At 35.2% G+C, this 18,800-nt stretch overlaps 1 protein-coding gene across 10 annotated transcripts in view; it reads right to left on the bottom strand.

Moving 5' to 3' along the window:
• SPICE1 (spindle and centriole associated protein 1) overlaps positions 1-18,800 on the bottom strand; it is a 65,659-nt gene that overhangs the window by 20,804 nt on the left and 26,055 nt on the right. For all 10 annotated transcript variants that reach the window (XM_032299043.1, XM_032299050.1, XM_032299041.1 and 7 more), the window contains exons 7-12: positions 18,598-18,716; positions 8,572-8,711; positions 8,236-8,373; positions 7,612-7,877; positions 5,203-5,334; positions 504-651 (exon numbers count right to left, since the gene is read on the bottom strand). In XM_032299043.1, the coding sequence (XP_032154934.1) occupies positions 504-651; positions 5,203-5,334; positions 7,612-7,877; positions 8,236-8,373; positions 8,572-8,711; positions 18,598-18,716 (943 nt within the window). The remainder of the gene's footprint in view (positions 1-503; positions 652-5,202; positions 5,335-7,611; positions 7,878-8,235; positions 8,374-8,571; positions 8,712-18,597; positions 18,717-18,800) is intronic.

Genomic DNA, 18,800 nt, shown 5'->3' with positions numbered 1-18,800 from the left:
GTGGCATATGATGGCACATGAGATGAGGAAAAAATTTCAAAACAGCACTACCACATATGAACAAAAGTTATGAATTTCTAAAACAGTATTTTTCTCTTTCCAAAACCATCTCTTCTGAATCTAGGGCACTGTGGTTAAAAGTGCTAGCACTAAAGTCTCATTGGTCTAGGTGTCCAGTTTTGCTGCTTTCTACCTGTGTGACTGCTAAGTTACCAACACTCTCTTAGCCTCAGTTTCCTCTGAGGATAACACTAATGGAGAAAACAATAACACCTACCTCATCAGACTATGATGAGATAAACTGAAATGATGCATGTAAGACTTAGGTATCTGGCATGAGCAAGCATCCAATATTAGCTGGAAAGTAGTGGCAATTGTAGTAGGAACAATACTGCATATGCATAAACAGTCAATAAGTCTATATAAGTTTAGAGACTTAGGGTTTGATTTGTTACCTAAGGCCATTAAGTCTAATGAGTCTGAGATAATAAGACCACACTCACCTGGACTGTCCATAACTCTTCTACCTGTGGTTCCCCTTTCTGATGCCTGAATTTCTTGTCTGTTATTTATCACTGGACAGTTCTTAATAGCATGTGTGAGTGATGTAAGTTGCTCATCTGTTGTGACCATATACTGCTGAAGTCTTGCCTGGAGAGGAAAACATATGAAATAATATTATTAGCATATCAAACATCAAACCACCACCTAGAAAGCAAACCACACAAAGTATATGTGTGTTTACACATGTATAATAGCATCATTTTAAATATTTCAGGAATTTGAGACTTTCAAATTAAAGCAATGCTATCTATAATTATAAATATTCCAGTAGTCCCATGATAGGGAAATGGTTAAGTAAATCATGAAATAGTAATTAATACCCTTCTATAACATTAAGAATTAACCTTTCTACAGAGCTTTCCATTTACAAAACCTCTTCATATAGATGTCCCAACTGACTCTTAAGCTACCCCCAAGAGACAGAGATACATGAGGTGGAGGAAACAGTGAAGATTACCCAGGCATTTAAACTGACAAACATGAACACTCTAAATATTTGTGGTAATGCATATGAAATAATGTTAAGGGAAAAAAGAAAAGCACAAAATTCTGTATGTAATTAATATGAATATTAATTACAACTTGGTTTTTATATAAGTGCATAAGACAGATAACACTATATTTTCTATATGTATATATTCTCATTTGTCTATGTGTGTGTGTGTGTATATTTTTTAATATCACATAAGGTTTTTTGTTTTTTTTTTTAATTTAAAAGATCACCCACAAAATACCTTACCCATAGATTTAGCGAATGTGTTAAGTGTTTGGAATTCCATTCTTACATGTAAAAGTCAACCAGATTGCCCAGAAGTTTAGATGAATTTGTTTTGTTCTTAATCTTTTCTACAAAGATGATATAAGAAGGTCATCTAAAAACATCAGGTTCGATCACTACCATATAATGCTCATCTTTCTTAAGTTACATATTGGTGTTACGCGAATGGTTCTTAGAAGTAGAGAAAATTGCAGGTAGAAGGAAGAAAAGGAGAGTTCTGTAAATTGCTGACACCCTGTAATAACAACAAAGTAAGAAAATCAAAGGCTGGCAGCCAGTAACAAACTTCTATCTAAGCATATATATCTTTCTCATGCATGCTTAGAGAGATACAGACATTAGATAAGTCAGGTGCAGCCAGACATCAGAAATATTAATAGTACTGCTGAATGAAGTATAGTAAACATTTTTATACCGCCAGCCCAAATTTTTTCCCAAATTCCACACTCATATATCCAGTGGCCTACTCAACACCTCCATCTAGAGCTCAAATAGACTTCTCAAACTTAAGCTATATAAAACCACATTCCTCCTAAAGCCTTCTCTACCTCATAAATGGCAACTTCATCATTTTAATCATTCAGCCCAAAACTTTGGAATTACCCTTGACTCTTTTCCAATATCCTCTGCTTCACTCCATATCAAATCAATTAGCAGACTGCATTGGTCAGCCTTCAAAATGTATTCAGAACTTGGGTACTTTTCACACCCAAGCTGCCATGTCTCACCTAAACTATTCCAGTAACTCCTAATGTAATATTCTGCTTTGTTTGGCCATCTAGTCTAGTCCCATACTGTTCTCAAACTGTATGCTGAGGCACCTCAGGTCATTAAAGTGAACTTACAGGAGCACCAGAGGAAAATTTAAATTTTCAAAGGAAACAGTGGTGCTTGCCATCTATGACACACTGGTGAACTATTAGCTCAAGAGAGTTCACAGTCTCAATGTCAGACTACATTATATTACTTTGTCAAATCTTCTCATGGCTGGGTTTTCAGTAGTCACTAGGTTAAAAAAAAAAAAAACAGTTCTGGAGGAAAATCAGTGTGGAACAGGAAATAAGAAAGACTGTGTCCCATATGATTCCACACTTTGAGAAGTGGTACAGTGCTCAAAAGGTACATATAACCCATTAGTAAATAATTGTAGTTATTTAAGAGAAAGTATTACTTTTTCTCAAACAGTCGGTTGTTAGAACACAGTTTTTTGGACTTAATAAGCAGAATTGTTAGGTATTCTTTTGGCCTAGGGGTGTTATAAGACACTAAGGGCACTGCGACCCAAGAAAGGGTACCAATCTCTGATCTAGTTTCAACACAACCCAGAGTGATCCTCTTAAACCCAAGACAAATCACGTCTCTTCTCTTTACATATGTATTCCCATCTCACTTAGCATAAAAGCCCAAGTCTTCAACCAGCATGCAAGCCCCTATGCGATCAGGCTTACCTGATCTTGTCTCCTGCCTCTCTCTCTTCCCCATACTCTACTCTTGCCACACTGGTCTCCTTGATGAATCTAAGCTCACCAGTCACACTCCCACCACAAGACCTTTGCACTTGCTTTTCCTCTGCCCAGACTGCTCTTCTCTCAGCGACCCACATGCTCACTCCTCACCTCTTCCAGGTCTTGGCTCAAATGTCACTTCCTCAGACAGGCATGGCCCATCTCATTTGTAACTGCATCCTACTCCATCTTATGTATTTTCTATGCCTTTGTGTGCTTTATTTTTCTTTGAAGTACATATCACTCGCTAACTTACCATACTTCCACTTTTTGTTTTTAGGGTTTATTTAGAATGTAAGCTCAATGAAAGTAAAGTTTTCTATATTTTGTTCACTATTCTATTTCCTGTACCTAGAACAGTACCAGGCCCATGGCGGGTATTCAATAAAGATATGTTGAATAAATTAGTACATTTTAAAACTGCACATCTTCCCAGGAGAATTAAAAACATATGTTCTGCAAAAATATGTATAACAATGTTCATAGCAGTATTATTTGTAACAGACAAAAAGTAAAAATAACCCAAATGTTCATTAACTAATGAAGGGATAAATAAAATATGGTATATCCATACAATAGATTGTTGGGCAATACAGAGGAATGAAGTACTGATACATGCTAAACATATTAACCTTAAAACATTATGCTAAGTGAAAGAAGGCCACATATTCCGTTGTTCCATTTCTGTGTAATATCCATATTGGGCAAATCCACAAACACAGAAGTAGATTAGTGACTGCCAGGAGCTCGTGAGAAGAGAGAATGAAGAGTACTTCTAAAGAGTATAGGATTTCTCTCTGGAGTGAGGAAAATGTTCTGGATTTAGGTGATGGTACTGGTATACAACTTCAAATATACTAGAAACACTGAAATGTACATTTTAAAAGGGTGGACTTAATGGTATGTGAACTCTATTATCGAGAGAGAGAAAGAGAGAGAGAGAGAGAGAGAGTGTGTGTGTGTGTGTGCGTGTGTGTGTTAAGACAGGGTCTCACTTTGTCATCTAGGGGAGAGTATAATGGCAAAATCATAGCTCACTGCAGCTTTAAACTCCTAGGCTCAAGTGACCCTCCTACCTCAGCCTCCCAAGCAGCTAAGACTACAGGCATGTGCCACTGTGCCCAGCTAATATTTTTATTTTTTGTAAACTGGTCTCACTTGTTACCCAGGCTGATCACAAACTCCTGTCCTCAAGTGATCTTCCCACCTCGGCCCTCAAAGTGTTGAGATTAAAGGTGTGAGCCATTGTGCCTGGCCCTATATTATCAATTTAAAAAAATTATACATCTATATCTAATGTCCATTAACACAAATAATTTATCTTCTAACTACTGTTTTTCTAAATAAGACAAGCAGTTCTCTTCTGGCTAATAAATAAAACAATAACCACTACATGAGAACAAAAAAGACGAATAAAATAGATTGTGTACACTCAAGAAGCACAGTCTCAGTGACAAGTACACATATAACATAATACAGTAAACTCAATAATACTAATATCCAGACAGTATCAGAAGTGCACAAAGAAGCAGAGTGCAGTGGTACATGCCTGTAATCCCAGCACTTTTGAGGGCCAAGGCGGACGAATCACTTGAGCCCCAGAGTTCAAGATCAGCCTGGGCAACATGATGAAACGCCGTCTCTAAAAACACAAAAAGTTAGCTGGGTATGGTGATGCACCTCTGTAGTCCCAGCAACTTGGGAGGCTAAGGCAGTAGGATCACTTGAGCCCAGGAGGTCCACTGCAGCCTGGGTGTCACACACTCCAGCCTGGGTGACAGAGTGAAACACCATCTCAAAAAAAAAAAAAAAAAAAAAAATAGTAGTACCCAAAGGAAGAATGCTCAGTGCAGCATAGAAGCAGGTTTTCTAGAAGAAAACTGTGTAAGTCTTTGAAAAAAGAAAAGAAGCGATCAGTCAAGCAGCAAAGAGGACTTTATGTAACAAATATGAAGATACTGTCAACAACTGTAAATAGCATCTGATTTAACTGCAAAAGGACTCCTGAAAGGCTATCTTCTGCTGTTTTGAAATTAAAAGTGGCTATCATAACACTCATTTCACATTTTGGATTAACTACTGTAACAATGGTAGTTATAATTTAAATGCAGACTCTGTCTTCCCACTAAACAGTAAGTCTCTTAAGACAGGGAGACAGTCTATATACTATTTCCAAGCTTCTACTATAATACCTCCAATGTAATAAATGTTCGATAATAGCTAGCACCGATAATATGACTGATAAGTAATCATATCAACACAGTTAAACCAAAAACAACTTTAAGAGAATCTAGTACATGTTTAAAGACGTTTTATACCACTGAACACATAAAAATTGGGATCTCATCTGAGTACCTGTGTAGCAGCATTTTCTTCTCTAAGAAGAAGAATTTCAGCTGTCAGAGCATCAATGAGCTCTCGATGATCACCTAATACTTGTTCCAATTGTTGCCTTGTCTCTACTTCTTTACGTAACTGGATCTCACTCTACAAAAAAAATATCAAATAAACGTCCTCCAATAGCATCACATGTTGAAAACTAAGTTTTCACTCAAAGTTGGCAAAGAAGATGTTTACAAAGAAGCATATATTATGTGACAGTAATGACAAAGATTCTTATTAAAAGGTTTACTATATTTAATTAAAGAAAATGTGTTGCTTTATTCTCTTCATTTCTTTAAATAGAATAAAATGAACAAAATGTTACATAAAATTAAGTAGCTACATTTTTTGTAAAAAGTAAGAGGGATATACATACACATATTATTTGAATACACACTGACCATCTCTAGAAAAATACACTGGTATCTGGTAATAATACTTGGCTAAAAGTAAGCAAACAGACTGGCTGTAAGTTAGGGATGAGAGTTAGACTTTTCACTGCACAATCTGCTATATCTTTGAATTTCCATATCACGTGACTATATCGTCAATTCAAAAATTAAGTTTGTTAAAATATATTTTAAAATAAATGACTACAACTTTAAATGGTTTAACTTTGTAAAGCAAGTGATTCGCTTAAAAGTACATGCTTCTGGCCGGGGGCAGTGGCTCACACCTGTAATCCCAGCACTTTGGGTGGCCAAGGCTGGCAGATCACGGTCAAGAGATTGAGACCATCCTGGCCAATATGGCAAAACCCCATCTCTACTAAAAATACAAAAATTAGCTGGGCATGGTGACATGCGCCTATAGTCCTAGCTACTCAGGAGGCTGAGGCAGGAGAATCACTTGAACCCGGGAGGTGGAGGTTGCAATGAGCCAAGATCACATCACTGCACTCCAACCTGGCAACAGAGCAAGATTCTATCTCCAAACAAAAAAAGTACATGCTTCTAAGCCTGAAATACTTTCCAAGAGCCAAAAGCATACTCCTGAAGATTCCTAAGGGTGAAAGAATGTTAAGGCTTTAATAGGTATGACAGTACAACAAATCTTTCATTTAAAATGAATTTTAGAGTCAGGTGTGGTGGCTCATGCCTGTAATCCCAACACCTTGAGAGGCCAAGATGGGAAGATTGCTTTGAGCTCAGGAGTTCGAGACCACCCTGGGCAACATAGTGAGACCGTGTCTCTACAAAAAAATACAAAAATTAGCCAGGAGTAGTGGCGTATACCTGTGGTCCCAGCTACTCAGCAGGCTGAGGCTGATTGCTTAAACCTGGGAGGTGGAGGTTGCAATGAGCCAAGATCATGCCACTAGTGTGCTATAACCTGGGCAACAGAGTGAGACCCTGTCTCCAAAAAAAAAAAAAAAAAAAAGGCAATTCAACTTTAGGAAGACAGCGCTAGAGAAACTGAAACATCTGTATTAAGGTGGTAGATCTATTTTGTTAATAGATTTTCCTTAAACACTTTTGTCATATTTGTACAACAGGCTTAAGTATATAACAGTTTAGATAGATTTTTAAAGATGAAATACATAGCCAACTCTAATTCTGTGACATTCTGTGGATGGATTATTTGAAATCAAATTAAAGGAACTTTAATTATTTGAAATCAAATTAAAGGAACTTTAATTTGATTATTTGAAATCAAAGAAAAATTCTTAGTTTATAAATTATTTTTACAATAAAACATCTCTGACTTAGACAATGAAGCTATACGTGAGTTACCTACATATGTGAGTTACTTAACTGTATCACATACAGATAACAAAGAATTTTCCCACCTATCATGTCTACAGATGATAGGCAATGCCACTCTCCAAACTGAACGTGGGAGTAGGAAGCAGAGAATAGCAATAGAATGAAGACATGGTTAATAGTTCTACTTAATCTACAATTGCCAAACAGCAATATTTAATATTAGCACAAGATATAATTATATTAATGGCAGATTTACCCTACTAATTATAATTTGCTAAAGCTCTTATTAAAATCACTTATCTGAGCATGTACCTACTAATGGCAGAAAAGAATTTAAAGGATAAGCCTTTACTGCAGATAATATAAAACTGAGGTATTTTAAAGGAAGCTATTCAAATTTGGCTGTTCTTTATTTGGAGGCTACAATAACTGGAGAGGAAAAAACCCCATGCATTTCTTCCTGAAGGGAAAACTCTAATAACCTAATGTTCTTACCTCTTTTTTTTTTTTTAAATGTATTTATACTAGTAGTTTTATTTTCACATTCACATCTGACAGTTTATTATATACATTTATATCTGACAGTGTGTGTGTGAATATATTTAGTTGAGAGAGCTTTCTTTAAAATGAGCTGTCTGGCTAAGGGGTAATCACCACTTTGCAAGATTGTTCTTACCTCTTTAAGGTACCGAACCAGGCGACAGAGGGAGCTCACCAGCGACAAAGTGAAGCCTGAAAGACCCTGACTGCTCCCCAGTCCCTTGACCTCACGACCTGTCCACCGCTCGTATTCTTCCATTTCATGTTCCACTTCATGTATCATGTGTTTGAGGACATCCAGACTGGAATTAGTCCTATTTGGTAAGTCTGCAGAGGTTGTGCTACCTGATAACATGTTTTTCTTCGGCTTGGAAAGAGCATGCAAATTCGGTTTTCTTTTCACTGATAATGAGAGAAGTCATTCTATTTTAAGACCAGGAAAAAGTATGACTAGACAACTACTAGAAAGACCTTTTGACTATTGTTCACAATTTATAAAAGGCTTTTATAGATGATATCGCCATTCTTCTCATAAAAATTAAACAGTTTAAACCAGATTTACACTAGCTATAATGAATGCACTGGAACCACTGTTCGAGACTTACATGTGGTAAGAGACATTTCTTAGCTACCATTCAACAAACTCTTAGTTGGAACCATGTGGATCAGATTAAGAGGAAAAAAAATTTACTAAGAGATTAAGACAGCTCTATCAAGTTACATATTTAAGCATTCATCTTTGTAAATTAAGGGACTGAACCTTTATTTAACAGCTGTTTTTGCTTCCTTGAGTTCAGCATGTGTCCCACAACAGAGCTTGAGTCTAAAGTCTCAGTAGCTTCTTCAGGCTGAAGCCTGGTTTGGAGTCTCTTGACAGCACTGGTAGCATTGAGAGCAGCTAAAAGATAGAACATTTCCAAAAGTATCTCAAGTGAACAAACATCTTAAGAAAATATTTCAATTGACAGATCCATCAGTATTTAGTCAATTAGGCTAAGGCAGTCAAAACTCAAATAATACTCCTTTAAAAATTACTTCATTCAAGAATGAACTCAATAAAGCAGGCAACTAGAAATAACGCAAAGGGGAAACAAACCTCTTTGTTCCCCTAATGAAAGAGCAGATGATGGCGTTCCTGGAGGAGTTATTTGTGACTGGGTTGCCATTTTCTGCTGAATATCAGTCCACAACTTATTAATTAACTCAGAATTCTCCTCTGTTAGTTGCTGGAGAAACCTATAAATTATGGGAAAATGAGCTATATAAGAATTTTAATATAATATAAATATAAATGATAGCACCTACCATAGAATAATTCAACAACTAACAGTTTGTTGGATGGTAGCTAAGAAATGTCTCCCACCACATGTAACTCTGGAAGTGTTTCCACTGCATACATTATAGCTAGTGTAAATCTGGTTTAACTTTTATGAGAGTGCTATTATAGAATAGTAGGTGCTATCATGTAAACTGTCCAAATACTAACATGTTTGATTTGAAGGAGCTTTTAGTAATTCATAATCAAAGAAAAAAATACTGTTCACTTTAACTGATAAGACAGAGAGAGAGCAAAAATGCCTATCACCTTAGTGTTGGAAAGAATCATTGCATTGGCCTCCCAGTTTCCTACCTACCTTGGTCCCTAACACAAGCATGTTTGCCCTTTCTGAAGTTTTGTGGTATGGCTGCATCCTCCTCTCTCTCTCTAGAGTAAAGTAATTAAGCACATATGGCTTAGCCCTTTTTGGTTTCTGTCCTACAAAGGAGCCTGTCCACAGAGCAGCCAGTCTCTGCTCATCACTGAAGTAAACTGACCACAGCATACTCTGTCCCTGTGTGTCAGGGAGGGGTTAGAGAGAGTGAGAAGAGACGCTGTAGTTTAGGGGTTACTAATTACAAGCACATTGGTTACAGGGCTAAGTATTATGCTGTAAACATCTTTATCACTGATAAGGCTGGTATTATAATTTTCAACTGTGTGATTCATTTATCTATTTCTCAAAGTGCTGAAGGTACAGCCTACCTTCTTCTGGAGGCTTAGTATAAAAGCAAGAAAAAAGAGACAGATGAAAGGAAAAACTTTAAGCAAATGGAACCAGGGCTTGGTGTTTTGAGTTGTTTACAGTCTGTCCAAATTGCAAAAAATTAGTAAAGTCGCTGTTAGGAAAGCATACTCTAGAAAGAAGGACGAGAGTATGGTTGAATAACCTTTTACTAGTTCTGAAGAGATAAGGCGTGTGATTACTGGATCTTCCTAATGATCTCAGAAGAAGCTAACAATAAAGATGGGATTTTCCTGGAAGGATCTGTCTATGGAGTAGATTACCATGGCATATACAAGACACCTACAAAATCTTTTGAGAATGTTATACCGACAGAAATACTGCTGGCTTGAATTGAAAGACACAAAGGCAGGATGGAATGAAGGAAGGATGCTAGACTGCAAAAAGTCTACAGACTACCTTTCTCAGCTTCTGGTAACCATCATTTTACTCTCTATCTTCATAAGTCCAATTGTTTTCATTTTTAGCTCCCACAAATACGTGAGAACATGTGGCCAGAGCTGCAGATCCATAGGCACAGAGGCCAAAACTAGAGCCACAGGCACAGACAGTAGAGCCATGGATCCAGAAGGGTAAAGACTCAAGTCACAGAGCATTATTTCTAGGTCTTGAAACCTAATAGTATTTGCCCTGTTGAATTTCAAAGTTGCTTGGAACTGCTGATCCCTTTCTTCCTTGATTTTCTCTTGTGAAATGGAAATGTCTATAACTTTCACCCTATGTCTGTCCCATCATGGTATTCTGAAAGCAGACAACTTGTTTTCTAGTTTCAGACCACAAATTAAGAATTTTGCACCAGGATGGATCATATCCAGTTCTCCCATAACTGACTTAGATTACGAGATTTAGGACTTTCTAGCTAACGAGATTTAGATGAGATTTTTGAACTTGAACTGAAGCTGAAAACTGAAGGATATTGGGATGGATCGCAGGGGGCCACTGGAAGGACCCCAGTAGGCTAAATAATAACACCTGAAGATGTTCCATGTCTAAACCCTAGAACCTGTCACTATTACCTTATATGGCAAAAAAAAAAAAAAAAAAAAAAAAAAACGGGTGTGGGGAGCCTCTGCAGATACAATTAAGAATCCTTAAGAGATAGGAGATATCTTGGGTAGGCCCTAAATGCAATCACGTATATTCCTTTTTAAAAATTTTTTTCTTATTTCATGTATATTCTTATAAGAAACAGGCAGAGGGAGATCTTTGACACCCACACAGAGGAGACGATGATGTTAAGACAGAGGCAGAGATTGGAGTGATGCAGCCACAATTTCAGAAGCCAGAAGACGCAAGCAACAAATTCTCTTCCAGAGCAGCTTCTCCTCCGGCGGGAGTATGGCCCTACTGATACCTTGACGTCGGCCTAGTGAAACTGATTTTAAATTTCTGGCTCCCAGAACTTGGAAGTAATCAAGTTCTGTTGTTTTAAGCCACCAAACTTGTGAGCTATTTAATATACTTAATTGTGGCCATAAGACAAAAACAAAAACGGGATACCACATGGAAGCATAATACATAAAAATACTTCATGTTCTGTCAAAGCAAAATATACAACTAAAAATGGGGAGAAGGATACAGAGAAAACAATGGAAAAAAAGGAACATGGAAAAACTCACTTATTGTACAGACAATAGGCAGACATTTAAAAAAACAAAAAAATGTTTAAACTTTTTTTATATGTCATTGTCATGTAAAAAAACAAAAAAGTTTTAATTTTTTTTTTTACATGACAGTGACATGTAAAAAAAGAAAACAAGATTAAAGGCTCTGTAAAAGATATATATACAAAGGTAACCACCAGAACAAATTCCAAACTTCCTAAATACCAAAAGAAATTTTTGAAAAGAACAGAAAAGAAACATCACATAATGTAATTATAGTACAATAAACAGAACTATAAAACAATGTGACAAAGTTAACATTAAACACATCAATAAGTGTTATAAGCTTACTTCAATTAAAAGAATATTTTCAAATTGTCTAACAAGGCAAGATGAACTCTACATTGAATACAAGAGACATACTTGACACAAAATAATTTCAAAAGGCTGAATATATTAAAGATCTAAAATACAGAAGGCTAAATGTAAAAAGCAAAGATAAGCCAGGAAATTGGAGACAAGAAAAGAGCAGAGGTTTCATTCCTGGTATCAGACGAAGTACAAATGAAATCAAAAGGTATTAAATGTGACAAAGCATATTTTATAATGGTAAAAGTTATAAATCACAAAGAAGATGTAACACTTACATTCCAAAAAACATTTACCAAAAAACACAATCGTGACTTTTATAAGAAAGGAAGTACTTAACTCTATGTTTAAATATAGAGTTATTTAAACTAAATAACTAAATTTAGTTATTTAAACTAAATTTAAACTCTAATGTTTAAATATACTTAAACATAAAATGCAAAGAGAAATAGAAACATCCTAGTAGTAGGAGGCTTTAATACACCATTCTCAGTAGAAAATAGTGGCAAAAATAAATAAGGATACAAAAGTAGTAAACAACATAATCAATGAGGTAGATCTATGGATATACATTCAGAACTTTATACCTTGGTAGAGTATATGCTTTTTTCTCAGGCACACACATAAAACATTTGTAAAAATTCGTAAAAAGAAAATATCATTAAGTTCCACAAGTAGAAATATTACAAATCACACTCTGAATATAATAAAGCTAGAAAAACAAAGAGGCTCTGGAAAACCTTTTAAAAATCTTCTATTAGACAACTCTTAAGTAAACATGAAAATATAAACTGAAATTACTTCATTCCTAAAGTAACAAAACACTACATACTAGAATGTATGGTACATATTTATAGTAGTGATTAGAGTAGAATTCAGAGCCCTAAACATGTTTATCAATTAAAAATAAAAGAATGAAAATGAATGTTTTAAATTCTCAATTATGTTTACTAGAAAAACAAAGTAAACCAAAAAAAGCACAGGGAAGGAAATAAAGATAAAAGCAAAAATTGATGAGGAAGAAATCAGAAAACTGGACCTCTGATAAATTAAAAATCTTAGTTCTTTGAAAAATTCATAAAATAGGTGAACTGCTAAAAACCTGATTTTAAGAAAGACAGCAAACCAAAATAAATGATTGAGAGCAAGTCAGCACTGAAACAACATTTTTTTAGAAGTATAGAGATTATTAGCACACCTCTATGGAAATACACTGATTAACCTGGACGAAATGGAAATTTTCCTAAGAAAATATAACTTACAAAAATTGGCTTGAAAAGAAATAGCAGCTTAAATAAAGAAGCCAAGTTATTATTGCACTTCCCCATCAAAAAAGCACCATAAGAAAATAGTTTCAGAGGAAGAAAGCTATCAGCCTCAAAAAACAGATAGTCTCAATGCTATATAAATTGTTCCAGGACTTAAAAAATTAGAAAAATCTTCCAGATGGTTCTTATAAAATCAAGTATCACATTGTTACCTCAACTTGATAAAGGCTACAGATACAAACGACAGACAATAAAATTTTTGAATTTTAATACAAGAATACCAAAGAAAATAGTAACAACCTCCAATACTCCATTAATGAAAATAACACATTATGGTCAAATAGAATTTACTGCAGAAATGCAAGAATGGTGCAATATTAGGAAGTCCATAATATAATGTACCATGTTAAGAGACGTAAGCAGAAAGCTCATGATTAATAGATATTGAAAAAGTCTGATAAAATTAACACTCATTACTGATTTAAAAAACACTCAAGGAAACATGAGTTGATTGGTATTTCCTTAGCATTATTTTAAAAAAATATGTACCTGGGTATGGTGGTTGTACGCCTGTAGTCCCAGCTACTATAGGCGAGGGAGGCTGAGGTGGGAGGATCACCTGAGCTGTGCTCAGGCCACTGCACTCTGGCTGGGGTAACAGAGTGAGACCCTGTCTCAATAAAGACTAAAAATAACAATTTTAAAAATGTAAAGAAATAAAGAAAGAAAGAAAAAAAAAAGACCTCAATACTAAAGCCAGTACCTTACTTAAGGGGAAACAACAGAAGCATTTTCATGCAATCAAAAACAAAGCAAGGATCCCCACTATTCCATTATTATTGAACGCTGTCCTATAACTAATAAAATATACAAAAGAAACCAATTAGAGGTTTAAGACTTAGAAAACAAGCAAAACAATGTCTATTTGCAGAGGGCATGATAGTCAACTTAGAAACCCTTAGAAAATCAGTGCTAAAACTAATTAAACCAAGATTCAATAAAGTAACAGAATATCAAGGTAATAGATGGATATCAGTAGCCTTCCGAAACACAAAGAATAACTAGTTAGGAGGTATAATGGAAGACAAAATTCCATTTAAAAGAACAGCAAAAGCTCCAAAATACTTAGGAATAAACTCAATAAGAAATAAGCAAAATCTATATGAGAGAAATGTTAAGACACTCCTGAAAAACAGAAAAGTAGATTTTTAACAAAAATATACTATGCTCTTGGATAGTAAAATTCACCATGACAAAGATGCTAGTTCACTCTAGTTAATTTAATAAAAAACATGGAATACTGGCCTGGCACGGTGGTTTACGCCTGTAATCCCAGCACTGTGGGAGGCCGAGGAGGGTGGGTCATGAGCTCAAGAGATCGAGACCATCCTGGCCAAAATGGTGAAACCTTGTCTCTACTAAAAATACAAAAAATTAGCTGGGTGTGATGACATGCACCTGTAGTCCTACCCACTCAGGAGGCTGAGGCAGAAGAATCGCTTGAACCGGGGAAGCAGAGGTTGCAGTGAGCAGAGATCAAGCCACAGAGCAAGACTCCATCTCAAGAAAAAAAAAAAAAAACCATGGAATACTACTCAAGGACATGGATGGAGCTGGAAGCCATTATCCTCAGCAAACTAACGCATGAACAGAAAACCAAATACCACATGTTCCCACTTATAAGTGGGAGCTAAACAGTGAGAACACATGGACACACAGAATGAAAGAACACCCACTGGGGCCTGTTTTGGGGTGGGGTTGGGAGGGAGAGCATTAGGAAAAATAGCTAATGCAGGCTGGGCTTAAAACCTAGGTGATGGGTTGATAGGTGTAGCAAACCACCATGGCACACATTTACCTATGTAACAAACCTGCATGTTCTGCACATGTATCCTGGAACTTAAAATGTAAACAATAATAATAAAAAATATCCTAAGAAAAAATGCCAATAAGTTTGTGATGTTAAACAAATTTATATGGAAAAATAAACACTTAAGAGTCACTAAGTAAACTATGAATGTAAAAAGCTATGAGGGAGTCTATTAAATCACTATAAACCCTCTCTTGTTAGAATATGGTATTAGAGCATGACTACAGAAACAAAGCATGCAGACCAGAATAGAAAATCCAGAAACAGATCCAAGTACATAAGGAAATTTAGCATGTGACAAACAGAGCAATCTCAAATCAGGCGGACAAGGGTAGACTTTAATAAATGATGCTGGGACAACTGGAGAGCCACCTATAAAAAGACAAAAATTGGATTTACATCTCATACTATATGCCAAAATAAACTCTAAATGGCTTACAGAACTAAATGTAAAAAAATGAAACTGCACAAGTACTAGAAAACATGAGTGAGTTCCTCCATAACCTGGATTTTAGAAAATTTCAGAATATAAATCAAGATCTACATGCAAAAAGATAATAATAAATTCGAACTATATTTTGCTTGGTTAAAAAAAATGCCATCAGAAATTCAAAAAATACTGGGAAAAATATTTGTAACATATTATATAGGTAAAAGACTAATATCCTTAATATGTAGAGTATTTACAAAGCAAGAAAAACAATACCAAAACCTTAAAAGAAAGATGTGCAAAAGACATGAACAGACAATTGTAATGTCCCTTAACATGCAAATATTTTCAATTTAACTGAAAAGTAAAAAAAAAAAAAAAAAAAAGTGAAAACTACGCTAAGATACCCTTTCTCACCTATGAAATTATTTTTAATTTTTTTTTTTTTTTGAAGTTAGAGACAGACTTTCGCTATGTTGCCCAGGCTTGACTCAAACTTCTGGGCTCAAGTGATCCTCCAAGCTCAGCCTCCTGAGTAGTAGTTGCTATTACAGGCACAAGCCACCATGCCCAGCTCACACCTATGATATTATTAGCAAAAATCAAAACCTGACAACATACTCTGCTGGCCACACATTATTTTGCCAGGGAGAATACAAAATATTATAACCTTCATAAAGCAGAATTAACATGGCATTTACCCTTTAACCCCAAAATCCCACTTCTAACAATTTATCCTAAATAAAGACCTCCTTACATATATATTATATAATTGTATATAATGTATATGTTGTACATATGTATTATTATACATATACACAAGGTTATTCACTGCAGTGTTTTTGTAATTATAAAATACTGAAAATGGCCGGACTCGGTGGCTCACACCTGTAATCCCAACACTTTGGGAGGCCAAGGTGGGTAGATCACCTTAGGTCAGGAGTTCAGGACCAGCCTGGCCAACATGGTGAAACCCTGTCTCTACTAAAAATACAAAATTAGCCAGGCCTGGTGGACACATGCCTGTAATCCCAGTTACTTGGGAAACTGATACAGGAGATCACTTGAACCCGGGAGGCAGAGGTTGCAGTGAACCAAGATGGCACCACTGCACTCCAGCCTGAGCAATATGAGACTCCACCTCAAAAAATAAAAATAGAATAAAAAACTGAAAATAACCTAAATGACCATATATATATGAGAATGGTCAAATAAACTATGGCACACTCATACAATTTAGTACTATGTAACTGTTTCATTTTGTTATAAAAATGAAGGGAAAAAATACCTCTGTAAACTTATAAACAGCTATAGGGAGATTTCTAGGATATATTATTAAGGGGTAAAAGCAAATATAGACGGATATGTTAATTATCCCAATCTGATCACTAAACATTACATGTATCAAAACATCTATGTACCCCATGAATATGCACATTTATTGTCAATTAAAGTAAAATAAAAGCAAATATAGTATGTTATCTTTAACATAAGAAAGAAGAGAAAATAAGGGTATATGTATCTGCTTACATTTATAAAAAGAAACACAGAAAGAATAAATTTTAAAACTAAGGAAACTGGTTACCTACAAGAGTAAGGGCAGATGGGAACTAGTTAGAAGGGACGGAGGATGATGACTCTACCCTGAAAACATCTTTTTATACAATTTTGTCAAGAAGAGAGGTAAAAACCTAAAACTGAATACAAATAGAAACAAATGAACCTAATTATATTTCAAACGAACACAATAACCTCTTAAAAATCTGCTAATAATCTTGAACTCTACTTAGGTTTATTTTTGCAGTAGTATGTGTGCAGCAATTCCAAAACCCCTTTCTATGTATTGCAGGATTGAATATGAATCAATATACTTGTGTAATGCTTGGAGACATGCTGCTCAGTGTTAAAGAAGAGCAATACAAATACGGAATAAAAGAGGACCAAGATAAAACTAGTAGTGTTAAATTGGACTTGGAGCTATCAGTGTAAATTCATGATTTATAGCTAAATAGACGGAAAGCTAGATACTAATATAGATATGTTCATATACATATGACTACAGGTATATATGTATGAGTGCATATATATGTATCTGTTGGTCTAAAAACCATTATGCCAGGGTCAATAAGCACATCTAATACTTAGATCTTGACTTCTAAACACCCTCCTTTAATAAAATGAACCAAGGATTCTTGAAGAAATGGTTGAGTCTAAGGAATGGAAAGACAAAGTATAAGAGCTATGTTGTGCCAGAAATCAAATGTTAAAGAAGATGTGTTAAAAGGACACAGGAATTACTTGAAGAAGCTCCCAAATATGTGACAAGTGAACATCAAAATAAATAAAAGATAAAACAGAGTATAATCCATTGAAGGAACGTGGCAGATATCACTGTTACCAAAAATGAAAGTTAACAGCACCAATAATGAAACCAAGGTATCACTGCCTCTTGATATGATGCACTGATGACTTAGCATCACTTTAGGCGTATTCCTGCCCAAAATGTATAAGTAAGCTGAGTCTAATAATGAAGAAATTATAAAACAAAAGTCAAGTTAGAGAGAATTCTGCAAAATAACTGCCCTGTACTTCTTCAAAACCATAAAAATGTCATAAAAAGCAATGAAACACTAAGATTATATCTTAGGAGATTCCAGATTTTTTTTAAATGAAAGACATGAAAGCTAAATACAATAAGTGATTATGATTGTTTCTTTAATCATTCAAAACAACATAAATAACATTACTGGGACAACTGGAGAAATCTAAATAAGGTCTATAGATTAGATAATAGCATTAAATCAATGTAATTTCCTGATTGCGGTCATTGTACTGATTTTATCTGAATGAATGCTCTTTTTCTAAGGAACCACACACTGAAGTATTTAGGGATAAAGAAATATGAAGTATGAAACTTACTTCCAAATGGTTCTTTAACAATGTGTGTCAACTGCAAAGATACGGAATCTAAGTGCCCATCAAACAATGGGTGGATAAAGAAAATGCGCTATAGGTACACCATGGAATACTATTCAACCACACACACCCACACAAAAAATAATGTCTTCTACAGCAACTTGGATGGAGTTGGAGACCATTATGCTAAGTGAAGGAACTCAGGAATGGAAAACCAAGCTCACTTTCTAAGGAGCTAAGCTATGGGTATGCAAGGCATAAGGAGTGATATAACAGACTTTGGACACTCAGAAGGAGAAGGGCGAGAGATAGATGAGGGACAAAAAAACTACGTATTAGGGTGCAAATGTGCAAGCATGCATCTCAGAAAAGGAGATAAAATGATAAAACAAATGTGGAAAATGTTAATAATTGATGAATCACAGTAAAGAGTATGTAAGAGCTTTTTATAATACCCCTGCAAATTATGTTGAAATATCAAAATAACATATTTTTAAACAAAAGTAAACTCCCATTTAATAAAAAATGATGCAATAAACAAATGCTGAAATGGCCATGGAAAAAAGCTAGAAGCTATAAATATTTATGCCGTATATACATACCTGTCTGTATTCATGTTAGACTGAGAGTTGAGAGAGTTATCAAACTCATTCTCATTCTCACTTTCTCCTGACTGGCTATTCACAGTTCCTTCTTCTTCACCATCTACATCATTAAGAGCCTGTCTCAACAAAACAATAAAAACAGCACAAGTTGAGTATATATACACTCATACTTTCTTTTTTTTTTGTCATAACAGAAAAGA

Source organism: Sapajus apella, unplaced genomic scaffold (assembly GCF_009761245.1).
Source record: "Sapajus apella isolate SASKATOON/1434 unplaced genomic scaffold, GSC_monkey_1.0 scaffold40, whole genome shotgun sequence".
NCBI classification, from domain to species: Eukaryota; Metazoa; Chordata; class Mammalia; order Primates; family Cebidae; genus Sapajus; species Sapajus apella.
The sequence above is the reverse complement of the archived record's forward strand: the minus strand, read 5'-3'. Positions and strand labels throughout refer to the sequence as shown.